This window comes from Lissotriton vulgaris, unplaced genomic scaffold (assembly GCF_964263255.1).
Source record: "Lissotriton vulgaris unplaced genomic scaffold, aLisVul1.2 SCAFFOLD_2599, whole genome shotgun sequence".
Lineage (NCBI taxonomy): Eukaryota > Metazoa > Chordata > Amphibia > Caudata > Salamandridae > Lissotriton > Lissotriton vulgaris.
This window is the reverse complement of record NW_028242894.1, coordinates 100317-127285: the sequence shown is the minus strand read 5'-3', so window position 1 is coordinate 127285 and position 26969 is coordinate 100317. Positions and strand designations below refer to the sequence as shown.

The window sequence follows — 26969 nt, the reverse complement described above, 5'->3', positions numbered from 1 at the left end:
CAACAATCCAGCGGACTACCTGTCGAGACACCCGGACAGCACTAAACCGGCCACACCACGAGGACAGTCACGAGGCGGACGCCTTTGTGCACATGATTTCAGAAAGCGCCTGCCCGGAGACCATGACACTGCTGGAAATAGGGAAAGCCACGGAAGACGACGAGACGCTGTGCAGAGTCAAGCACGCGCTCCGGGAAAACCAATGGGCGCACTTTCTGGATGGGGTACAAGGGCTCAGACCTGAGGTCAGTCATGCCCGCCAGCAGATTTGGCAAATCAAGAGCGAGCTCAGCATCGGAGAGGAAGGGGTGATCTTGCGAGGGCACCTCATAGTAGTGCCGGAAAACCTCCAGGCCAAGATTCTGACCCTCGCCCACGTCGGACATCAGGGGATGGCCAAGACGAAAGCCAGGCTACGATGTTGCATCTGGTTCCCGGCGATGGACATCAAAGTAGAAGAGATGGTGAGAGCCTGCCACGCGTGTCTCATCACCGGAGGGGATCCGGCGCCAGCACCCGTCATAACCGAACCCCCCCCCGACATTACCGTGGACTCACCTGAGCCTGGACTTTGGGAGTTTCCCGGATGGCCGACATACACTGGTTCTAGTTGACTCCTTCTCCAAATTCCCGGTGGTGGAGGTGATCCCCCTCCACGGCATTCCCACAGGTCAAAAAGACTCTGAACAAGATCTTCGCAACAATGGGACTACCGGAGGAAATCAAATCCGATAATGGCCCTCCCTTCCAAGGCAGGGAGTTTCAAGCATACCTGGAAGCCCTCCAAATCAAGCATCGAAAAATCACCCCCTTGTGGCCCCAGGCAAACGGAGAGGTGGAGAGACTCATGAGGACCCTTAACAGAGCCCTGCGGATCGCCGTAGATCACGGAGATGAGGAACCTTAACAGAGCCCTGCAGATTGCCGTAGATCACGGAGATGATCCGGAAGCAGCTCTGGACCAATTCCTAGGAGCTTACAGGCAGACGCCCCACAGCACCACCAAATGTGCCCCAGCACATCTACTGTTTAAAAGAGCTCCCAGGGACACCATCCCAGCTGCACGCACATGGGCCCCGCCAGAGAGGGATGAAGATACCATTCGATCCCGAAGAGAATCAACCAACCGTAAAGCAAGTGCGGCCAGACACGCGAGAGAGTCAAACCTTCAGGAAGGGGACGCTGTGGTGGTCCATGATCGACACCCAGGATGGAAGTACAGGACCCCTTACGAACCGGACCTGTGGACCATAGAGAAAATCCAAGGAACCATGGTGACCGTCAGGAAAGGTGACCAAAGAGTAACCCGGAACGTGTCATGTTTCAAGCCGGCGAGAGGACGAGCGGGGGACCGGGAAGAGGAAGAGGACAGGCCATGGGACGTCAGACAGTCTCCGACAGCATCGTCACCAGTGAGAAACTCAGACGCTCACATGCCAATCGAAGACCCAATGAGAGTCCCAAGTCCGCTGCCGAACTCATCTATCGCCACTTCTGCAGAGAGGAGGAAGAGGTGTCCCCGGCTGGGGTCACCCAGAACCGAAGGGCCGAAGCCAAAGGTACCATCTCCGGCCAAACCCTGGCCCGAGCCACCGGCTAAGGGACTTTGTGTGCGCATCCCCCTGAAGGCCAAGAACTGAGAAGGAAGCGGACTGAAATAAAGGAGGAATGTAGAGAGCCAGGCGGGCTCTCCTAGACAATGTATCGATGTTCACGCATCCACTCCACCCCTCAGGGCGGGCACGCCCCGAGGGTATAATAAACACCGGGGCTGACCGCTCGTGGTCTTCCCGGCTACCCAGTACTCTTGTGTGTGTGTCTCATTACTTAGTCTCCATCCCGTCACGTGTTAGGCCCTGGCACACCGCACCACACCATCTACGGCGGAGAGGAGGAAGAAAGAAAACTGTTGGTGGCGCGGGAGCCAGGAGGCCACATGCAACAAGATGCCGCCTAGCCGCACGCCTGGAGGTGTGTGGCTCACCCAGGTACGGGGGCGTATAGCAGGCTGGTGGGGGAGAAAGGGTGGGTCGGTGACGTGACCTGGTCCCTTGGTAGTTCCCCGATAATCCTCCCTTCCCTGAATCTTTCACACCCCCCCTACTTGCACCGGAGTTCGTATCGGTTTCACGGTCTGTGTGCCCTCACTCCCTATCCCGGTCACATGTTAAAGAATTCACTAAAGGACTGATACGTGCTCTGTCCTTTCTTTTGCACGCCTCGAGACTGCAACAAAGCACCACAGAGCCTTCCACGCCGCACACCCGGAGAAGTCCCGGACTGACAGAGAAGAGGAAAACGTCAGGAGGAGGAGACTGACAGAACAAAGCCGATCACCAAGAAGAGTTAGTCAGAAAGACTTGCACTGATTATCTGTGGTCACAAATAAAGCCCTCGAAAACGAAGACCCATATCTTGCCCTTTACTGCCGACCCCGCTACACTGGTAAAGATGATACAATATATAGAGTAGAAAAGAATTGTCAGTAAGTTTTTTTTTTTAACTTTGCAACCATGGCAATGGGTGCTGGTGCAGAGTTTTAAAAAATCATGCTTTTATTGGAAAATTAAACGCCTTTCCTAGAAATAAGTTTTACGAATATGATCTTTTAACGCGATGAATTTGTTAAGTTTATTACCTTCACAAAATGTTGCTTGTGCCTATTTAATTACACACCACTAAGACAAGATTAGTGACACCTAATTTTTGTAGGTGTTTCGGTTTATAATTATGGAAAAAAGGGGAACTCTGCTTGAGCAGTACCACATGCCAAATCTACAATTTATATCTTAAAAAGTTTAAATCCAACAATAAAAGTTGTGCACCTGCCAATGTCAGAAAGCAGCCCTTCATTTCTGCAACTTTGTTTGCTCATTAGCTGATTACTAAAACTGTGCAGTATCGTTTAGATAAAGGATCTTCACTTTTCAAAATTATGAATGTATCCGTGTCTCTTGCGGGCATGAAATTAGATTTAAAATTCTGACAAAATTATATTTTGTGTTACATTGCGAGGACATTTCTGCAAAGGTGTCAAAGTTATAGATATAGCTTACTTTTATTAGCTTACTTTTATTAGCATGGGGAATACAAACGATCAGGAGGTCTTCCTCACACAATCACTTTTGTAGCACTTCAACTTGATCTTATGCAGAGAAAATTACCAGTGACCTCTAATGTTAAAAGGAAAAGTGACGATGTGGCAAGTTTGTTCCCAGAACTAAGTAGCATATCTTTGGAGACAAAAACACGAAAATCAGAAGGTGCTGGTTAGAGTGAATGAAATGTTTTAGACATGATGCGGTTTTTCTAATTCCCAAGTAACGGTTATCAGACATATCTATGTTTTTAAATTCTTAAGATCTTGTAAGAAATTTGCAAAACAAGTATAAAAATAGGAGTTATTTAATATATACATTCTTGAGAGAAATACCAAAGACTCTTGTTTGTCCATAAATTGGTCAACCAAATTCAAGTGAAATGATTCTCCTAACATCGCGAAGTTCTTTTCTCGACTTTTAGGGGGAGTGAAACTTGCCAGAGGCTGCAGTTCATGACCTCCTAACATCTGGGTTCTCTTGCCGTTATCACTAAGGAGCAAGTTTGTTGGGGACTGACCACCTCAATATGTGTGAACTCATTCTAAGGTTGACTCAGCAGGACCAATCTGAGGTATTTAGAAAAGCTAACACACTCAAGTTGATTGAGAAGTACCAATTGAAGATATTCTGGGAGAAGAACTTTCCCTCAGGTTGACTGAGAAGGACCAATCAGAGGAATTCAGGAAAAGAATAACTCCCCCAAAGGTTGACTGAGAAAAATCAATTGGAGGTATTCAGGGAAAACAATTTACCCAACAGTTGACTGAATGACTAACTGGAGGTACAGGGAAAAGAATGCACCCTCTGATATCTCCATTTCAGTCAGAGGTATTCATTGAGAAGTACTTACCATCAGGTTGACTGAAGAGGTCCAATCGGAGGTATTCAGGGAAAAGAATACCCTTCCGGAATCATCGGTCTCATATGATTGGTTCAGTCGCTGCGTACCCCACTCACTAAGCAGGTAGACGGTCTGACCTTTCATTGGGGTGCCATCAGCACTGGCAAGCTTCATCTGCAACAAGAGAAGAGACAAGAGAATGGGAAGTGGCTTTAAGAGAAGGGTCAAAGGGAGAAAGGTGAGACTGAGGAATAGAGAATTGTTAGAGGGTAGAACTGGCAGGCAAGAAAGAAGGAAATAATTAAGGTCCAAGAGATGAGGAGAGACTGTCAGAGAAGGAAAGACAATGTAGGAAGCTGAAGAAAGGGAGGTGTGAGACAGGATTGAAACACAGGTGAGAGGATAACAAAGGAGGTATGTGAGGGCAGAGGGATGGTACGATGTTTGAGAGGATGAAGAAAGGACAGAGATTTAGAAAGGACAGCACAGAGAGAGAACAGAGTGATAAATGAGACATAAGACGTGGGAGACAAAGAAAAAGGTATTGGAGAGGAGAAGAGAGGCACTGATGGAGGATGCATGGAAAGGGGGGATGAGGGAAGACATTAGATGTGTCAGAGAGGACATTAGATGTGTGAGAAAGAGAGAAATGTGTCAGGTGATAGAGAGGCTAAAGATATGAACAGAAGTGAGAAGGAGAAAAGTTTTTCTATTAAAGGTGTCACTGACTATCTGAACTTTGCACTTTTATTTCATAACCAGAGTCTGCGAAATCCCATTTCTATCCAACTTCCACTCCTGCAAAGGCACTTCAACCGTGAAGGTTGTAGTATACACAGTGGCAACGCTGACTGTAGGCAATGTGCTCCAATAAGATGGCATTGCTGTACATGATTATTCGGGTACAAGCAACTTGTGTGTTCAACCATTGATGTGAAGGGTCCTTTCTCCAAGTCAGTTTTAGAATTCAAGACGGCAACACAAATTCAGAGCTCACAGAAAATAGGCCTCATCTCATGACAGTAAGGTTAGGGAGTTACATGCCTCAAACCAGAAAGTACTCAACATATTAATGTTCGGAGACCTTTATTAATATTTCCATTACTGATATTGAAAAAGCACCAATACTTAAAGCATACAGAGCAAAATAGTATTTGCATTCAAATAGGCTTTTTATACTTTGTATAGTGAATACATTTTTATAAAAAAAATTTGCAAGCAAAATTTATTCTATAAAAGGTGGGATGCAGATATAAGAAAAAAGATGAAAGCATATTTGACATTAGGATGAAGACGGATAGATGAGAGAAGATAAGGATGGGAGATTGGTGGCTAAAGTGTGCAAGAAGAAAGGTGAGATGGGTTTAAGAGACAAATGGGATGGAGACTATTGAGAAGGACAGGTGAGAATATGTGGAAAAAAGGTGAAAAAATGAGGTGAAAGATGTGAGAGGCAGAGAATACAGACACATGAGGAAGACAGCGGGTGACAGATGCTGATAAGGGTATATGAAGTTATAGATGTGGATGAGGAAAAAGAGAAGCGCTGTGAGTAAAGTGGATGATGAGAGAAAGGTGATGAAAGAAAGATAGCAGATAGAGAGATCAGTGATATGATAGAAGGTCAAGACATAAGGTTAAAAGGGGGGAAAATATCTTACAAGTAGAAAGAGGAAAACAAGTGTTTGAGTGGAAGAAGTTACAGATTTGAAATAAGAGAAGACAGACAGGTGTCTCAAGAGGAAGACAGACATCGCAGGAAATAATGAAACAGGTTGAACAGCTGTGTTGCAAAGACCGCTTTGTCCCGTTCCTCCAGTTTTCTTACATACCCAGCCAGTGTAGGGTATGCCTTTTTTGTAGTAATCATCTGTCCCTTCAAACGTCACAGTTGCAATATCAGAAGATATCGTGCATGACATGGATCCAGAGAGAGTCACATCTGTAGAGGACAAGAAGTCAGTCATGAGGAATCACCCGGAAAAACGCTGAAGACTCAGATGAATCATATATCCAAGGTGTGCTTATTCAATCTAACATGACTTTAATCCCAAAGTTGTGGCCAATGAATGTGCCCATGAGCAGCAGAAGATGCTTTTATCGCAACCAAAGTTATAACTTTCTGCCTAGATGCCCTAGCCAACATATCTACTATCAAACTGAAGCTGCCTAGCTCCCATCAATCCAGTCTCAAAACCTTGGTCTGCAGATGGTGTTCCTCACCTGAGCTTTGGGTTCCTTTGTTGGTCTGCAACTTACCAGTGTCGTCTTCAGTCACCGAGCCCTCTACATCGAATGTCATAGTATATGAACGTTCTTTCATGTTGAAGAATTCCAGCTCCACTTTCTTAGAGAAGCATCCAGACCTTTCAAGCTGAACAAGAGTCAACATATGAGAAACTATTCAGCTTCAAGATAGAAGCAAACGTGTTGATTTCATACAGACCATTGATCAAGGGGGTTGTGGAACAATCCCTAAAGTGTCTGAACAATGACTCAGAGAGGGGGAGCATGCATGCATCAACCTCAAGTAGGGAAATCGTAAGCATTGAATGGCTTGTGGAAAATGTAGATGACCGCTAAATATATGTAAGAAAAAGAGACTGGACCCGATTTAAAAAAGGGGGTAATCTGCACTGCAGGTTACCTATCGCAGGATGGTGCAGATTTCAAATTTTTTAAATAATTTTACTCATAAAAAATTAACTAGGTTACTTACCCTGTAAGCATGTGGGGCTGTAGATTTGCACGCTCTGCATACTCCTGCCATCTAATTTTGTGTCTGGATGTGTGCAAGTTGTTTTTCTTCAAGAAGTCACTAGAGTCAAAAGACAAAGTTACTCCTCTCAGCGATATTGCGCATGGGCATCCACTCCATTGTTCGATTGTTTTCCCGCAGTCAGGTGAGAACAGAGTGCGAGTAAGTGTTAGTAAAGAGATGCCCGTGCATATGATAGTGTAAGTAGGTACTGCATTGGCCACAGGTGTCCAGGGACGAGGGTGCGAGCATGTAACTCTAAAGCACTACACGCCACAAACAGATGCTTGCAGGGCAAGTAATATAATCAGTTCAATGTTGTGTCGCTGTAGATGCACACATTCTGCATAGACTATAAAGCAGTGGCCTCCAGAAAGTGTTGGCTAAGCTATGGGTGTTGCAGTTGTTTGGAAAAAGGTAAGTAGGACTGCCGGTCCTACATTTGCCAGTTGACCTGCTAATACATCTACACAGTACTGTTTAGTAAAAGTATGTGGGTTTCACCATGTAGCTGCTTTACAAATCTCAGCTATTGGTATATTGCCTTGGAAAGCCATAGATGCTCCTTTCTTGTGGGTAGAGTGTTCTCTAGGAGAAGTGAGCAAAGTTATTTAACATGTCTGAATGTATTTAAATATCCATCTTTAAATACAAGATTGATATGAGCTTTCCTATGTGAGGGGGCAAAATAGCCACAAAGAGTTGCTTGATTTTACAAAACTTTAGTTCTGTCTATATAGTACACTAGCAGCCCGTCCCGACCTTGTCCGGGAGCAATCAGGCATCAGGGCCCCCACCCGCCCCATGAGCGGACCTGCAGCTGCTTCACCTACCTCTGCCGCCGCTCCTCACCGCCTGTCCTCCGCTGCTCCTCACCGCTCCTCCGCCTGTCCGCTGCTCCTCACCGCTCCTCCGCCTGTCCGCTGCTCCTCACCGCTCCTGTCCGCCGCTCCCGTCTGCCGCCACTCCTCACTGCTCCTCCGCCTGTCCGCTGCTCCTCACCGCTCCTCCGCCTGTCCACTGCTCCTCACCGCTCCTCCGCCTGTCCACTGCTCCTCACCGCTCCTCCGCCTGTCCGCTGCTCCTCACCGCTCCTCCCGTCCGCTGCTCCTCACCGCTCCTCCCGTCCGCTGCTCCTCACCGCTCCTCCCGTCCGCCGCTCCTCACTGCTCCAGTCCGCCGCTCCCGTCCGATGCTCCTCACCGCTCCCGTCTGCCGCTCCTCACCGCTCCCGTCCGCCGCTCCCGTCCACCGCTCCTCACCGCTCCCGTCCGCCGCCGCTCCTCACCGCTCCCGTCCGCCGCCGCTCCTCACCGCTCCCGTCCGCCGCTCCTCACCGCTCCCGTCCGCCGCCGCCGCTCCTCACCGCTCCCGTCCGCCGCCGCCGCTCCTCACCGCTCCCGTCCGCCGCCGCTCCTCACCTCTCCTGCCCACATGTTCGCCGCTCCTTCCAGTGCTGATGTTCGCCGCTCCTCCTCGTGCTAGTGTACGCTGCTCCTCCCCGCGCTCCTGATGTCAGCACGCTGGTTGCGGCCGGCGCTACTTCCAAGGGACTACTTTTTTTATCTTAAATTTTTTAATTAACGTATTTTTTTTATTTTATATAGCCTATGTCCATCTGCAGACCCTGAGAATTACAAAGATGAATCGGGTGTTTGCATTGGTGCTGTGGTTCCAGAGTTTACCTGCCTCAAAGGTTCCCAGTTTTTACTTTATAATAGTAGTACATATATATCATGCATTTTTATTAAGAAAGACTGATTTGTGGCATTGACATGGATTCTTTCTAGTAAAGGCACAGCAAACTCTTTTCTTGTAGCAGATAGCACTGATCTGTCTCCAAGCTAAAAAATCTATAACACAATTAAGTGTAAGGTTTCGGCGTCCGGTTGTCATCAGCTTTTGGAAGCAGTAATCTGGGCTAGACAAAAGAAAAGGGCTGACCTAGAAACTTTTGCATCCTGCATAACAAGTACTGCAGTTACATCCTTCACCTCTATAAGCCAAAGGCTGCACTCCTGAAGAACTATTCTGCACCCCCTCTCTAATAAAGTGTAAGTGGAATTTCTAAAGGAAGCTGTGATTCCAGCCTTATTTCTTCAGTGTCTGGGCAGGGGCGTAGCCACTTTTGGTGCAGCATTTGGAAATGCACTGGGGCCCATTATACATGACAATTGCTGTGCTTTACTATACTAACAGCAGTCGAAGGGACCATTTTCCTTGTCTGACCTAGGGCCCATGGTATCTTTGCTACTCCACTGAGTTTCTGGACCTCCACTCTTCAGCCATAAGCATGCATGCAGTACACTTGCACTGTCTGGTGAAGCTGTCCTGATCATCCATTTTGTGCCAGCCCATAACAGGGACATCCATAATGGATTCCATTGGCTTCAGTTCTCATACACACACGGTTTTATCATGCATGTACTGCCCAACTGCAGTGCATACACTGTGTGCCTGTACTATCATAACTTTCAACAGGCCACCCTCTCGCAGATGATAAAACCTGGTATAGTTTTCCCACCACTTTACTTACTAAATCCAGTTCAGGGATAAGTGCACACTTGCTGCACTTTCCATGTCGCCAAACGGTCCGAGATCTTGCATTATCGGGGATAGGTTGATTGATGCTTCTTTGCTAGATTAGCATGATATCAGGGCAGGAGGATGTATCGACGCAAGTGGGTGTTCGGGCATGGATGCATGCTAGTGCAACGCGCAGGGGACATTCCGGTCACAGCAGAGATCTTTGTGACAGTTATTTATTTGAAAACTCTTATGTGAATGTAGGACTTAAAGTCGCGTAGTAGTTTTAAGCGCAGATCATCCAGGAATGTTGCGAATAAAGTTTCTCCATCAAGTGCAGGTTGGAATCACAGCTTTGTTATATTACTGATTACTCCGCTCAGTTAAACGGCGGTCATGTGCTTGGTAATTAACCCGCTTTGGGAATGATGCTTGCTTAGGCAACGAAGCTCCCGCTAATAGCGCAACAACCGTTGTTTGTGGAGACTCACTTCAAGGCAGGCAGGCGTCCTTCCAATTCCTCTGTGCACCTAATGTCTGGCTGTCATGTGCTGCGTGGATTATGGGACAAAGGTCGCAGCTCACCGGCTTCAGAGGCGGCTGATAATGTGTACCAAAGGCAACCGAGCCCTGGGCGCGCCGTGTGTCCCAGGGATCTGTCATCACTGGCTTGGTTCCGTTATCCACCCCCTCACCGAGTCTCGTCATGCTGCTCCTCGTTTTAGCTATTTTAGACCTGTACTGCAATTTGTAACCTTCAGCTCAGTGGCATCCCCTTCCCTAATGCAGCACAGGTGCTGCTGCTGCCCCCTAACCCAGCCTCATCAAGCTGCTCTGCATTTTACCTGCTGGAGGTCTTTACAGCATGTGTTTAACCTTCAGCCCAGGACAGCCGCTTCCTTCATGCTGTACACGTGCTGCTGGTTCAACGGGTTTAGTGCATCTGCTGCAATAATCTGTCTGGAACACATATGCGACATGACTGAATTCCAATGGGACTCGCCTGACCTTTCAAGGTCAACAGGTCAAGGACTAACCTGGCGAGTATCTTAAATGTTACAAATACAGCCTTGTAATAGTGTCTCGTTCTAGTTCCTAGGATCGATTTATTGCATTGTGATGAAGAGTTCCCTCTTTGGTCAGTCACATGTGAAAATTAGGTATCGGTGTTACTGGGCTGTTTCTATGGCACATCATTATATTAAAATCTTAAAGTATTCCTCTTTAGAGGAACCTGTGGAAAGTGTTTATTTCCCGTTTATATCTAGCACAGATATCCCCTCACTCCCTGCTGTAGGTCAGAATGACCAAACCTATTGTGTTTGATGCCGTACCATGGCCTTTTTGTGTCAACACAAAAATAAAAAAATCGTTGTGTGTTTTAATGTAATTCTAATTACTCTTTACATTTTCACATAACCCCTTTTCATCCATCCCACAGAAGAGACTGATGAAAATGTTTGGAGCTCAGGTGGTACGACACTGAACTGAGGATGTTGTATGCCGCTTGACTTTCTTGCATCTAAATATGCGACCTTGCATCCCACTTTCCGCCTAATTGGTCACCTGCTTTGCGAGAGCCTGAGACGAATGTGCAATGATGCTTTAGGTGCAATGCAGTTAGAATTACTCTAGTTTTAAAGCTTTGTGCAGAGGCATTTCGACACGTGGAGTCTCCCAGCGGGCTATTGCGAAATGGCTAAAGTCCACTGCCGCCTTTGCCCATAGCATTTTGGGAGTCATTGCTAACCCCAAATATTTTTTTTATGCATGCAAGGCTCTAATGCTCCGTGTCGCCATGTTTCCAGTCCGCCAAAGTTCGCCGCGCTTGACCTACCTCAGCCCGCCCAGTCTGCCAAAGTTAAACGCTCCTGTCTGCCGCTCCTCCCCGCGCTCGTGATGTCAGCACGCATGTCGTTATCGCACACGGCCGGCGCTACTTCCAAGGGATTACTTTTTTTAAAGAACATATTTTTTTTGTGGTATATAGCCTAGGTCACTCTGCAGACCCTGACAATTCCAATGATGTATTGGGTGTTTGGATTGGCGTTGTGGTTGCAGAGTATACCCGCCTCAAAGGTTCCTAGTTCTTGCTTTATAATAGTAGTATAGATTAAAAGTGAGCTTACAAACCACAAATGGAAGGAGAGGTGGAAAAGCATAGACAAATTACCTGACCAGTTCATCCATAGAGCATTGCCATGGATAATGGGTGTGGGAGCCTGGAGGTGAAGCTTGGGCATTTTGCATTCTCTGCGGTTGGGAACATGTCTATCTGGAAACTCCCATTTGTGGAAGTATGGAAGGAGGACTTGAGTGGAGCTCCCACTGGTGTACATGTTGCCGCATAATGCGGAGGAGGTCGCTAAAGTCACTGCCTGTCAATGGGAGGTGTTTTGCTAACAGGTGAATGTTGTGGCATATTGGCCAATGCCAAATCATCGGAGATCGGCCTGATAACTGTAGGGAGTGTACCCACCTTGTTTTTGTATATAGAGCATGTCTGTTGTGTTGTCCATCCAGACCGCTTTGCCTTTCAGGTGGACTAGAAATGCTTTCAATTCTAGGTGAACTGCCTGAAGCTCTAGGTAGTTGATGTGAAGACTCTGGTGTTTGATTTCCCAGAGACCCTGCACTGTGGGATCCTATTGGTGTGCACCCCATCCTGTGAGGGATACATTAACCATGAGAATGACCTGGGGAACAGGGTCGAGGAGTGGCCAACTCTGATGGGTGTTGTGCATTCCACTACTGCAGAGAGTATTGTGTGCAGCTGTCACCCAACACTAGATCTTGTAATTGACCCTGTGAATAAGACCATTGACTCGCCAGACATTCTTGCAGCGGACGCATGTGGCTCTTGAAATCCAAAATGCCATCATACCTAGTAGTCGATGAACTGTTCTGATGGTCATGTGTTGATTGAGGTAGCAGTGCTGTGATGTTGCGAATCCTGAATACATTTGGGTAGACTATTCCCCGCTGTGTATTGAGAATAGCCCCTAGATAAGGCTGAATCTGTGAAGGCTGAAGGTGTGACTTTTGTATGTGATTGTAAACCCCAATTGATTAAGAAATTGGAGAGATCGGTGGGTGTTGCAGACACAACTGAAGAGTACTGGCTTTGATGAGCCAATCGTCCAGACATGGGAAAACATGAATACTCGACTGCGTAGATGTGCTGCAACTACCGCTAGGCATTTGGTGAACACCTAGGGTGCAGTAGTGACTGAATGGGTGCACTTTGAACTGATAATGTGTTCCTGCTATCATGAACCTGGGGTATTTGCAGTGAGCTGGACGTATTGGGATGTGAAAGTTGACGTCCTTTGAGTCCAGTGTAGACAAAGTCACCCTGTTGTATTAGAGGAATCACATTCTGAAGAGTTGCCATGTGGAAGCGTTCTGAGGGGATGTAATAATTTAATGGCCTGAGGTCTAATATGGGCCGGAAGGAACCATCGTTTTTGGGAATTAGGAAGTATAGAAAGTATTTGCCTGAACCTTGTTCTGGAAGAACAGGCTAAGGCTCCTTTTTGCAATAGAGCCTCTGCTTCTTGTTTCAGCAACGTTTGGCGTTCTATGGAAAGTATGTGCCTGCGAGGTGGGATGTTTGGATGTGTTTTGATGCGCTCCAGACAATAATTATGTTGGATAATATCCAACACCCACTTGTCTGTTGTCCTGGTTTTCCAGTCAGGGAAGAAAAGTTGTAGTCATCCCCTGCCAGGTGTTAAATGGTCGGGGGAATATGAAATGAGTAACTGTTTGGAAGTGGAGGGTTTGGTGCGAGGAGAGGCACCCTATCCACGCCCTTTATAATTATTTCCTTGATATGTGCCTCTATAATATCTCCTTGAAGGGGAGGTCCGATGCTCTTGTCTTTAGGAAAAGGTAGAGGCATCTGATGGCATTGTCTTGGTGAGCGGGGATTTGAAGCAACCCGATTGACTTGGCAACCTCAGTTTTCTTCTTCCTTTTTTCTAATGTTTGATCCACTTGGGGACCAAACAGATGTTGAAAGGGACTTTGAGCGTCTGCTGTACCGCTGGCCAAGCATGTCTATGCAGCAGTATGCTTGTATTTATCCCCCAGGCAGCTGTGTCCGCTGAGTTGAGGGCGCATCGGATTGAACTATTTGAAATTAATTTACCCTCCTGGACAATTTGGTGGCCTCTTTTCTTGTACTCAGGGGGATGTTGGAGGAGTTACTCTATTTCGTCCCAATAGGACCGGTCATACCTCGCCAAGAACCACTGAGTTGCCAATTCACCAATGGTTAGCGGCCTGTGCTGCCACCCTTTTCCCCCAAAGCATTGATTAGTTTATACTCTGTCGACTGGGGCATCTGCTAATGTCTGGGAGATGGCCCTCTTGCAGGCATTAGATACCATGAGTCAGGGGAAAGTTGGACCTTGATGTTAGGTGGATCTGAGGGTGCAGCTTTGTATTGGTCTACTTTTGGTGTAATAGTATGTGCCTGCACCCGATCTTTAAAGATTTCATCTGAGTGACAGAGCAAACCCCTTTAGCATGGGCAGATATAGACATGCCCCAGTGGTACAGTGGTAGAAGAGTGTCTCAAAGAGATTCATCATCAATGGGGTCTTTGTGCAAAGGGGCCTGGTGATATGCACCTGCCCTAGCTATAAGTTCCTGGAAGGAGGTTGCATCATCCGGAGAGGATTGCTTAGCTGGATAACGGTCTGAATCATTATCCCCGGGGAGGGGTCAATGTCGTAGCTGACCCATGGATCTGTGGATTGCTGATTGTTTTCCCCTTCCCCCTGATCCCCATTGTAAGTCTTGGGGAGTAATGTCTGCTATATCACTAAAGAAGTGATGTGAAGGAGGCAGTGAGTCTCAAGAATCAGTTCTGGTGCCGAAATGGATAGTTTTGGTGCCGAACTTGGTCTTTGTTTCAGCGCCGAGGTTGTCGAAGCTGAAACAGCAGAGGGAGGGGTGCTCGGAACTGATTAGGCAGATGATCGGTTCAGCACTGAGATTGGTCGGCTCGATGAATATGCTTGAGGTTTCGGCTGGTTTTTTGTTGCCGGTCTGAGGGCGGGGCATCCTTAACAGATATTTAGTGCCTACCATGGCATGTTGACAGTGGTGGCCAGGAGCCGTCCTGAAGGAAGGTCCTGCAACTGTAGGCTGTACTGAATTCCAGTGTCGGATTCGGAGTCTGGTATGGAAAGGGCCTAATCCTCTGCTGCTGAGACCTCACGCAGTTCTTCCTCTGCCTGTTTGACATCGTTTAGGCCGAAGATGGTGGGTGTCTCTTCCAGATCTTTCTGCTGCATCTCTTTCCGACGCGTGCAGCAGTTCAACGTTTTCTTAGATTGAAAAGATTGACAGGCCTCACAGTAATCCTCGTAGTGGTTGGGAGATTAATACAGGTTGCAAACCTGGTGGAGGTCTGTATGTGGGTATTTCATGTAGTGGTTGGGACAGAATCAAAATGGATTTTGGTCCATTAGCAGCACATAGTTGGCCGAAGCCAATGAGATAAAACAAGGCCTGAATGGGCATACCCGAAGGCCGCAACTGGAGAACATCGAATTCACAACTGAATAATTGCTCCGGTTTTCGAAAGATGGCAGTGGAACTTGAACAAAAACAGTACCCATGGGTATGGAGGTAAACAACAAAGTGAAGGGAGAAGTGTGGCTCAATGATTAGAGCGGCAGACCCTGATGCAGAGGTCTAGCCCGGGACCAGGGTTCAATTCCCCGCCTTGGCGGGTCTTGGGCTCAAAATTCCACGGACCTAATAATTCTTGCCTCGGTGCCTATTCCAATCACGGTGTACCACTCTGCAACTCAGGGCAATAGCTTGCTTAATCTCCACAACGGCCCCCACAACGCTAAGGATGCCTGGCCTCCACTTTGGGGGTGCCCAGGAGTGGACGCCTCACACGGAAAGGCAGGATGGGTTCCACAGCGGTATTCGTACAAGCGCCTTGAGACCCTTGCGGGTGAGTAGTGCGCTATACAAGTATCAATTTACATTTTTTACATTTTAAGGGAGCACAAGAACAGGCTTAAACTGGAGCGTCTAGGACCATGTCCGAAGACAAACAATGGAGTCGATGCCCATGCGGAATACCACTAAGAGGAGGAGTCACTTTGCCTCGTGACTCGAGAGACTTCTTCAAAGAAAAGCAACTTGCACACATCCAGACTTAACACTAGATGGCAGGAGTATGCAGAGTATGTATATCTACAGCCTCACATTCCATCAAACATATATATCGCTTTTCCCACATGAAAATCTGCAGCACCAGTTAAAATGCACTATTTAGCTTTTTCCACAGGGAAAACATTATCCCTCATGAACAAATCCCCTTCCCAGCTTTTTGCAAATCTTCATAGGGATTTACTCCTATCCTTGACCGGAGTAAATGCCGGACCCTTTCTGGAGATGGAAACTGTTGAAGACAGGTTTGTGAATACTCACAAATGTGTAAGCTTGTGCATGTTCATAAACCCACAGGTTAACATCCATTCCTGTGCAAACCCTCACGAACACAAAACTGTCTTTTAAGTAGCTATACTCTGGTTAAAAAAAAATCTTGTACATGTAAGTCAAACGTGCATGCTAAAATAGATTTAACATTCAGGTGCAGAGTCACATTACATAACCTGAAGGAATACACATAATGTATGGGTGCAACAACTGATTCCATGACATAAAAACATCTAAACTGTTATCAGTTCTAGAAGCCTTCAGTTCTTAGATAGATTGTAACTTCACTGCTGCTTAGGTTAAAGAGGCAGGATTGAAAAGACCAGGGCCGGACTGGCAGTAGTGGGCACCGGGTGCTTCCCAGGTGGACCACCAGGGTGGAGGCCGTACTTTACCAGGGGTGGCAATATCGGCCCCCTGTAACAAAATCGTCCGAAACCGGCCCCAGAACACAGCTTACCCCCACCCTCCCTCCCCCCATGTGGGGCTGGCAGATCAGTTTGCCAGGGCCGGTTTTGGTTCCCAGTCTGGCCCTGGAAAAGACCGTAAATGCTTGGGTATTTTCAAGTGTTTCAGGGTCTTTTCAGGTGTGTTTCACACACCAACTTACATGAAGCTCAACTGTGCTATTTACCGACTACTTCACAGGTGTTTAGCTCCACTGTAGGGCAACAAAAATCAGTTTTTTATGTTTAACGGGGCTGGCCAGTTAATTCATCCACAAAAGTATAAGAATCACAACACACCAGGGTCAAGAAGCAATGCTTTCCATTGTGTGCGACCGTAACCCCTAGCTTTAGGGTCTTGGACCAGTTCATTTCTGGTGAAAATCCTTAGTATGGAGAGCAACCCATCAACTGAATTTCTCCACAATTTTCATAGTATGGTGGAGTAACCCCAGCCAGAGCATTCCTCAGAATTTAGCAATTTCCATAAAATATAAGACATTTCCGGCAGCACAAAACCATAAACCGGCCAACTAAGGTGTTACCTCTCACCGCTCCAAGAATGGGGTACCATCATGAGGTGGGAAAGGGGAGTAAAGTGAAAAACAGACTTAAAAATAAGTAACTTTAAAAAATAGGATTGGGTCCTAGGAGTCTGAGAAATCAAGGAAACTTGTTAATTAAGCAAACTGCTTTTTAACGAAACTATTGGCATGCTGCCTGTACCAAGGGTATTTAGTATATGGTGATGAAAATGATTTAAAAATAATAATGATACATCCAAATTGAGTCCGCTTTGAGATTGGTTTTACTTTGAGCTGAATTTAATGTATTGTTTCTCATTTATTTCTTCTCATTCTGTTCCTTTTTTTCGCAATTGTTCTAAATTTTTAAATAAAGCTCTTTAAACAAAAAAAAACAGAATCAACTATGTGCAGACAAAAGCGTCATTTCAGATGGAAACTACAGTAAGATCCACATTAGACAATTCTGAGGACCTTTCTGGACGTAGCGGAAATACGGGTCATACAGATGATATTCAGGTCAAACAGAAGACAGCAAAGATTAGGGCCAAAGAATGACAATACTCTTAAAATAAAGGAGAAAGGTGTGCCTACTGTAACATTGTAATATTGTAATAGTGGCTATCAGCTCTAAAGACACTGCTGCATGCAAATGCCATTGATCTACTCCCCTCTTCCTTCTCAAAACATTGACTCTTACCCTTGCCCCCTTACCTTGCCTGCCATTGTCATACACAGATCTGGGGGGCGTTGGTTGGAGCTCCAGCTCCAGTGGTAATCAAGTGGTTTGCGGCACACTGTAGCACTGTACCGTCCTTGGACCGGCTTTCCGTAGGTGTACCTGTTAGCAACAGAGAAAAGTAGGAGCATCAGTCAAAGGAGTCTGGGAAAAACAGCATGACCAGATGGCAGTAATGCCAAAACACCTGATGCTAGTCACTGGCATTGCCTTTTCTTTAGCCTCCACAACATAGTATTCAAATCAACCTTTATTTGATTTTTGTAGAAGAAACAAATCATAAAAGCATACATAGTGTTGCACATATAAATATGACATTGACAATATTAATATTAGTTGATTGGACAATCCTAGTTACATAAAAACTAAGAACAATGGTGCTACATCATATCATTTTACATTCGCTAAAATGGTTCCTACACTTGATTGTACTTTTTAAAAATAAAGCCGTATCTCTTAGAAAACATTAATTATCTAAAATCTGAAGTACAATAAAAGCTGGACGATTGCTTCAGGCCCCATAGTTTTAAAATGGGTATAATCCATGTCCTATTTGCAATGTAGAATTTGCAAAATACTACATGCATTGTAGTTTGCTGGGACACCTCATCTCACCAGCAAATGCACAATGTTTTAGACCAGTCATTTGTTATTGGAAAACTTACCAAACGATGGAAAATGCTCAGTCTAAAGCGGGTCACTTACAGTATATTATTCATATTGTGAGGGGTAATCAGAAGTGAGGGTAAGGATGACGTAACCTCCCATAACATCGGATATGTAGATGTAAAGTATATGCTCACCCTTTTGGGTCATCTTGGATCTTATGTCATTTATAAGAAACTCAAGCGATACAAAAGGGGGTGGTGATGGACGGAGCATCTGAATCAAACACTCACACCCAGTCAAAAGATCTGGGTTTAATCCATCACCGTTCTTTAGCCCACTCTGCCACCCCAGTTCAGACATGGCTATATGCAAATCAGTCTGACCCTGTGCCTCATGGGAATAGTCCAGCCCGAACTGCCAAGCCATGTCTTTCCTGGACCGGAAACCAGCTTCCGATTACCGGTTTCTGGCATTCCAGCAGTCTTCAGCCCGGCTTGCTTGAATCCAGTGGCAAAGTGAGCAAGGGACTCACGTCCGAGCATACCCTGCCACACTTATGGTGGCCAAAAGCAGTACAAAAGGGGGTGGTGATGGATGGAGCATCTGATTCAATCAAACACTCAGACCCAGTCATAAGATCTGGGTTTAATCCATCACCGTTCTTTAGCCCACTCTGCCACCCTAGTTCAGACATGGCTATATGCAAATCAGTCTGACCCTGTGCCTCATGGGAACAGTCCAGCCCGAACTGCCAACTCAACAGTACTCATTTCCCTCAAAGCGATGCATTAATCCCCTGAGCCACTAGTCCTGGTGATGGACGAAGATTGAGCTCTGACTTCCTGTGCAACATGCACCCCACAGAAATAGTAAACAGATTTGTGGCTCAATGCAGCAGACTTTTAGTTGACTCTACATACTACTTAAAAAATGCTTCTTTTTACTTGCATTTTGTAATCAGTCACCATCACCACTAGGTGGTACCCTGGGTCTTATGCTTTGCCTTGTGGAGGTGCCACTCCAGTACCCACAAGAAGAGGAAGAGATAAGGGATTCATTTGTACTAAACAGATGTCTAGTGTTCGATCAGTCTTCAAAGGTGAATCGGAATTCACTGGGTATCGCCTTGCAGAATGTTTTCTTCAGTTGGGCTTCTCTGGCTCAATGGGGTTGTAATCTGTAGTGCAACCCCATTTTTGATCCACATATGCAGACAATAGCCACACCAACAGGTGTTCTATGACTGCTATTTCCACTGTTGAACCTCCGAGACAAAAGAGAAACAGCAGACGGACAGGCGGGCGGACTTTGTCCGCCCGCCATCCTGACGGGAATCGGGACCGCCTGCCATATGTGCGGGAGATAATGCGCACGCATCACATTTTTAACATTGCGGCCTGCGGTGCTTTTCAGCAGCACCTGCCGCAATGGTAAAAATACATGCACAAAGTGGCAGGCACCCTGCAACGGGCCCCCAATTGTGAAACTGACTCGTCGACATTGCAGAAAAGCGGCAGACGGTCTTCACCTCCTCTGGGGTAATGGGTGGCGGGCGGGGTAATGTGGATCAACACCGCCATGTGGGCGGTGGCGATCCGCCCTACATCCTAAAGGACCCATTGATACGGGGCAAGACATGAACATATGAATATGGTCTGCCTTTTCCTTACCACACCAATTGCAGCAGGAGAAGGACCTACAAAATATGTGGCACGTCTCTTGTGGTAGAGTATATTCTGTGTGAAGTTCAAAGGTGGTTCTTCATGAGATGAGCTGATGCAACTATGGAGTAAAGGAGGCGTAAAGAAGATTGACATATCTTCTACCGGTTGAGATCCACCCCAGGCATGGACAAGGACTGGACAGCTCTCATCGGCATTCACCAGCTCCCTATACCAAATCGACATTTCCTTCTTTATTGGCTTAGAGTCTTGTAACATGTCCTCTGAACACCATCTCTCCTTACTGGCCCATCCATGACCAGACCCCCAGGAAACCAGTTGCATGTACTTGTAACATGACTGTACCCTTGGTTTCTGCACTGAACACCACCCACAAAACTAGCCCAGTACCATCCTGTAGCTGCCCCCCGCAATTAATGCCCGCTTTATTCAGAGGGATGCTCAGTTTGTCCAACAAGAAAGGGGGAGTACCTGGGGAGTTCCATACTGGGCCAACTGAGCAGTAATCAATTGCAAGTATTTTCCTCAAACAACAACAAACTTCCAAGAAGGTCTGCAGTACTTTAAGCCAGATCTTCAAGTACTTCTAGTCCCCGAACTTGTTCAGGATATCATCCTGCCCAGTTCAACACCCCTGCAAAGATTCTACACCTACTAGAATTATCTGGGTTCACCAAGACCATTCTGCAGTTCCCAAATTAGAAGGAGAGGTAGAAAAAAGAAAAACGTCTGGCAGTGCTACCCCGCCCATAACCAACTTCCTTCTATGTTTCTTCAACTAAGTCGAAGACATTTAGAGGCCCGAAAAAAGCTCTGTATCCTCCCTTGTATCTTATATAAGCTGTCCTTAGAAAAAATAATGGGATGTTATCAAACTAGTTCAGCTTGGGGAGGATCACCATTTTCACTAGAGGTTCCAACTGAAAACCTACCCACTACTAGTGTGCTGACTGACTTTCTTAGCCAGCCTGCCACCAAAGAGGAGTTTGACTCCAAGGGGTGAGGGCCTTTGCTCTAAGGAGGTAAGGAACAAAGCCTGCCTGCGCTTTAAAGAGCCAGCCACCTTTGGTATGCAAATCTGGCTTCCCTCATAGGCAGTGCCAGACTGGGAACTCAAAGCAGCCCTGGCAATTTTCTTGGACGAACCCCTAGGAGGGAGCACTGCCTGGCACCTGGAGGGTGGAAACGCTTGCTGCTTTTGTTACTGGGGACTGATATTGCAGCACCACTTCAAAAGTGGCCCCCAGTAACAATGTCCGCTCCCTCACACCTGCAAAACTGGCACCCACCCTGCCAGTACCCCAGGGAAACACCTGATGCACAGTACAGCCAGTCTGGCCCTCCTTGCTGGAGAGGATGCTGTTCCCCTTTGTCCAGAGGCCCTTTGGCACCGGGACAGGTGGGAAAATTAGTCCGATAGGAAAACCCACCTGCAGGCTAGTACCACCCCTAAGGTGGGCTACCTGAAGTGGACACAACTTTTCAGAGTCTGCCATCTTGGTGATGACAAACTTAGGAACTCTGGTACAAGGTTATACCCACTTCCCACAGTAAGTGGTCATACAGGGTGCATAGTTACCCTAGGGATCAGTAGCCCATTGGCTACTACTCTACACTCCCCAACACCCCTCTTGCTAGTATTTGTGGGAGCTCCTGGCACCAGGCAATCAGATCCTACAAACCAAAAGAAGATGAAGGACCGAAGAACCATGAAAGCAAGAACTAAAGATAAACCAACTGACTTTGTGCCAACCCTGCCGGCCTGTTCACCTATGACAATTGTGCCAAAGTCATCCTGGAAGCTACTGATCTTCCAAAGCCTGAGAGGACTGCAAGCACTTCTCCAAAGACTCAGGAACTCCAGTGGAGCAGCGGATGTGCTTCCCTACATCCTGCAGGCACCCAAAGAAACCTGAGAGGACTTCAAGACTACAAAAACCCAACACCAGCAACCACAACTGCCCCCGTTGCTCCAAGCCAGAGTTGAAGTTGGGCAATGGTGCCAACGTAGTCCCCCAGCCCTCCATAGGCAAAACCCACCTTTGAGTTGCCCACTGTCAACTCACTGACGCCACCTGCAGCCTCTGTCCGCATGGTCACTCTACAGAGACTGCTCAAGGACAAAAATCTGACCCCTAAGGACATCTCTGCACCAGTTGCCCCTGGCTTTCGAGAAGATGACCAAAGGTATCCCCATGTCCCCTAAGATGGTTGGTTTATCTCGATTGGCTCCAAAATACAAACCTGCAGCCTCATTTCACAAATACAGATCCCTTAGACTAACATTGGGCACCAGATGCTGTATTGGACCTCTGCCCCCGGCTGCCCTAGTGCCACCCAGTGTTGCCTTTTGGTGCTGCTTTGGACCTTGCCCTGTACTCCCCTTAAGTCCAGAAGATTGGTCTCGTAAGTTGCTGTACTCTAACTGTATGCTGCATTTGTATTTCCTCCCATAGGGTAACATTGCAACCTCTGAAAAATGCATGGTGTTGACTTTTAATACCTAAAAGTATTTCTCTTGCAAAATGTACTTACCTGATCGCATTGATTCTGGTGCCTAGATCTGTGTGTGTGTTATTTCTATAAATGGGCGTGGAGCTACTTATTGAGTCCTGTGCATCATTTCTGGACTATGTATTTGCAGATGTCTAACACTCCTCTGATAATCCTAACGCTGCTCAACCACACTTCTCCCAAAGGACCACCTCGGGATTGCCAGAGCAAGTCCATGTCCACTCATAAGGGAATACCAGGATTCTTTGTAAAGTATCTTTTTGGTGTACTGCATAAAGAGCGAATTTCTTACAGAGAGCAAAATTGGTAACGTCACAACACACTAGGTTTGCCTAGTAAAAACCATTGCACACCCCTAGTAATGCATTTCAACATGCTAAAATCACTGCCAGCCAATGATTTCATACCCTGGTTATGGGGCTCTGTTTCTGTAACGCAAAGACGCATGCCTTGTAGGAACTGCCAAGTTAGCAACTTTTTGGCTTAGGAGTACTCATAAATATTCAGTCTCAAACGGACTACCTCAGCTCCAGTGAAACATGTTCTAAAGTCAAAGCTGAAATGTGGCACATTCCAATGCAACAAGCAAAGAAGTTCAAAACACAGGTGCATACACAAACCGGTTTCCTTGCACCAAGGATCATACACAGGGACAGCTGGAATGGAACACAAAACGTTTCTCCCTCACCTGGCACACAACTGTATCTTCAAATACTCATCTAAAATGCTGACGACTTTGGGAAGCTCTATTTGGACCTCAAACCTGGGCAAGACTGGAAGGAGAGAGAAAGAGGAGTTTGACCATTAAGAGTGAGCTTGAGTACATAAATATCATGGCACACAAACCACATGCTCATCAGCTTTCTCTATATTGTAACATGGTGTAGCTGCATTAAAACATAAATAGCTTTCATCCTGCCAAAAACATAAGATTTAAATTTCATTTTCACTGTGCAACATGTAAATTCCAGAATAGCTCTTAAATTTCGTGAAACATCTGATAGGTTTCCAAATCATGACGTTTTTAAACATATATGCACTATTTCGGCACCCTGCCCCACCCCTCGACATATCTGCCTGATGCTGCCGCATTTTAAGACCTGCATAGACATAAACATCTCATTCTCATGCAGCAACATGCACACTGGTGAGGCACTATGCATCCCTTTGCATGTTCCTCTCCTGGCAATGTGCAGTGAAGCCATACAACAAACTAACAATGATTGATCTACAGTAGGGTGGTAACAGAAAATCCTTACATTTTCGTACAACATTATATATCCGGAGCAGAATTCAGCACTTGACTTTCCTCCACCATAACCTTTTTATAGAGGAAGAAATTGTTGATGCTTGGTCCTCTGGATTATGCGCTTACTTCACAGATAGGAGAAATGTTCCCTTTCCTCAAAACTTGGGTTGTTCATGGCTGTAGGCAAACATGCTTTAGAAGCACAACAAGCAAAGTCTACAAGGCCCCTTTCACTCGAACAAACTCAAAATAAATGTCAAACATTTAACAAACAGAGAAAAATGAGAGCCGGACAAATCACACCTTCGCTTGCTGACTAAATGGCAACTTCAGACCAAATGTGAAGAGGAAGATTCTATGGCAAGCATAAGGATGGAGGTTAGAAGAACAAACGTGGCATTTGTGAAGAGTAGGTCTAAGTTAGGAGCAGAGTTGGAGACAAAATCATTACGGCCAATCAGATGCCTCTTTTACACATGTTATCTGGGCCCACACATCAAGCCGTGTATAAGTCATGTTTCATTGAATACATTTTTTTAAAGGCTGAAGACACCCCAGGTGAATCCAGTGGATCTCTCAAACTATTGGCCAATATTAAAGCTGGTATATGCAGGCACACTATTGGCAGCAGCAGTAATGAATGAATTACACTTCAAATGGAAAACAGTGATGGACTGCGGCTCGGTCTCATTCACTAATCATTCCTCTGGGCAGTATTCCATTCTCTTGTGTTTCGTTTGCCTATATTATTACAGGAAAGGACTAACCACATGCCAATTAGTGTTGGCCTCGCCCCAAAGTGGCATTTCGGAGCGACCGTCTAGGCTGACTCTTCTCTGAAGAGGAACACGAGCGACTGCAGACACGTTTGTCTTGTTAAGCTTCATCAGGAAGGTGAGCCCCCGTGGCCCAAAAAGCTCAATGGACAGCAAAGTAGTAATGAATGAATATGCTTGACCAAACTGCCCTTATGGTCAGATTGCAAAACTCCAGTTCCTAGGCTAGTCTAGGTGACTTGCCTGTAAGATCCCAGGTAATTACCTTGGTTCTAATGTAGTCTCCGTCTAGGCATCTAACCCTCCTGCTCTCGGGAACTGCCCAGTATAAGATATACGAGTGAAGAATCTCTAATGGACTCTAATCTCATAATGGCACAATGAACCACTAGTGACAGGATCATTAGCTATATAGATATTGGTGATCTGTCACATTTTCGGCATGGTGCACCAGGTGATCTCCCAGCAGTCTGCTGTACGCTAATAGTTTAAAAAAAGACTTTCCCTTTGATCACCTTGATTTGGCATTCTTGTTACTCGAAATCCAAATTAACCATAGACACGCTTAAGCAATCTCTGGAGGATTTGCCACACAGCACAGTTTGGTCTAGCTTATGTAACAAAAATTACAATAATTTTGCTTCCAGGCAGGCTTTGAAATCTCATCCTGTGTTGGTGTAATTCAGCTTCAGCTGTTGCAAGCCCACAGAACTCAAGAAGCAACCTCATGGTATTTGGGTAGGATTGGCCTATAGGGCAATCAGGCATTGTCGGATGGGCTGGTCAATGTGTGGGACTTTTTTTTGGTGGGGGGGGGGGGGGGGGGGGAGATATTTGTGTGCTGGTTTTATGGTCTGCTGTGCCAGTATTTACTTTGGATTAGCCTGATACTAAAACAAACATTGTCTGCAGAAATTTCATATCCATATAGTGTTCCATCCCTTGAAAACACTTATAAGGGCATATGTTTACAAGATCAAAACTTTCCCAATTTATAAACATGAGCCACTTTCCAGCTTTCTATTTCAGTAATGTGGCTACTTTCATTTTGGTGCCCGGGTCTATTTTCTGTCCCAGTCCGACATGTGGTCTAAAAGTACTTTAATGTAACTTTACCAAGAAAATCACTTTGGTGTAGGACCTTCTATTGAGAACATTTTAAGGCCCAAATTTCCAAACCAACACTTTCTGCCTGAATGCTCCATGATACGTTACCATATTCCTCCACTTGGAAACGATGCGTAGCTGCATCTCCCACACTAATAACGTAGGTCCCCTGAGGAGGCTCGCTTGACAACGGGATGGACAGATCAACGATGCCATGCTTCGGAACCACTTCCAGCCACTGACTAATGCGGTTACTGTTCGGGTCCTGAAAAAACACACATGAGGAGTTTAGGATGGGAGAAATCTAATGCAACATGTGATGCTCACAGACTTGTCCACAGGAAAAGGTATTTAACATGCAAACTGTTTCTAATCCAAAAACTGCATACTCCCATGTATAAACAAAAGATGAAATGCTTAAGTATGTAATGAACTGTTCAGACAATAAAAAAGGAACTCAAGAATAATCGAGAAGAAAACAGTTGCCTATTTGAAGAATGCCAGGAGGTCAGGAAAATGATCACTGAAAAAAAAATATTGTTATTTAGCATGCAGAATGGAAGAAAAGTTCGGTCAACATTTAAAATGAAATGTGAAGGAAATAAAACAGCAAGGGGGTATGCAATGAGGACAAGAGGAACCACACAAAGAACGCTAAGACTATTTGTAAATGTAATATTGAAAGAAGGAAACAGCAAAGGAGCTAGCAGGATAGTTAGGAAGCTGCATAAAAAGAATAGCAGACAACCAAAAAAAGAGGCGCAAAATCAAAGATTAGGAAAGACAATACTGAACCAAAAACAGGTGCTGGAACTAAATGATTAGAAAATGTTATTCAATAGATCAAAACAATGTGGATAAATCACACTTTAAAAAGAGGAAATACAAATACATGGCTGCTAAAGAGGAGTGCACAAGCGGATTACAAATATTCATAGGAGATACATATTAGTATAGAATGTCAAGAATATAGACCAGACCAAATAAGAAAAGGTGTTATGAAGAATGCAATCAAGTGTATAGAAGACAAGGCCATTGGCGAGGAACAATACAGCAAGAAGAAAAGGAGACCTTGAGTTAACCGAATAGAACAATGCTGGGGATGTACAGCAATAAAGAACATTGCAAGAAATACAGAGAATATTAAGACGGGAGTGCCATGAGTAGTAGAGACCCAAATAATAACGAAAATAAAACCATGAAAGAAACACTTGTCTTGCCCGAGCATTTAATTGTATCCCAATTAAGAACACTATAACATGTTTGATACTCAGAGTTCCTTCATTGACATACATGTTTTGAAATATGTATAATAAATGGTAACTTCTAAAGAGCTGATATTCTGAAGTTAATCAAATATGCCTGGCAAAAATAAAGTCTTATTTCTACAGCATAAGTCATAGCAGTTCCTTCAGAATTCAATAAGTAATACTTCAAATACTTATGTTTCAAGAAATCCATACACATGCAATAGGTGTCTATTGCCACAAGAAATTTTTTTTTAAAGGGCAATAACACATTTGAGTGTAATTAATTTATGGAAGTAAAATAATGATATTTTGAATGCTGATACAATGCCAGTTGCACCCAACAATGGTGCTTTGGGTAACACATGAAAGTGATAGC

General features: G+C 45.6%; 1 protein-coding gene across 1 annotated transcript in view; it reads right to left on the bottom strand.

Annotated features, from left to right (window-relative positions):
• LOC147668784 (alpha-2-macroglobulin-like protein 1) overlaps nt 1–26969 on the bottom strand; it is a 200665-nt gene that overhangs the window by 146427 nt on the left and 27269 nt on the right. The window contains exons 6-11 of the mRNA XM_086948432.1: nt 25452–25608; nt 22900–22984; nt 17382–17508; nt 6202–6316; nt 5775–5884; nt 3952–4116 (exon numbers count right to left, since the gene is read on the bottom strand). Coding sequence (XP_086804558.1) covers nt 3952–4116; nt 5775–5884; nt 6202–6316; nt 17382–17508; nt 22900–22984; nt 25452–25608 — 759 coding nt within the window. The remainder of the gene's footprint in view (nt 1–3951; nt 4117–5774; nt 5885–6201; nt 6317–17381; nt 17509–22899; nt 22985–25451; nt 25609–26969) is intronic.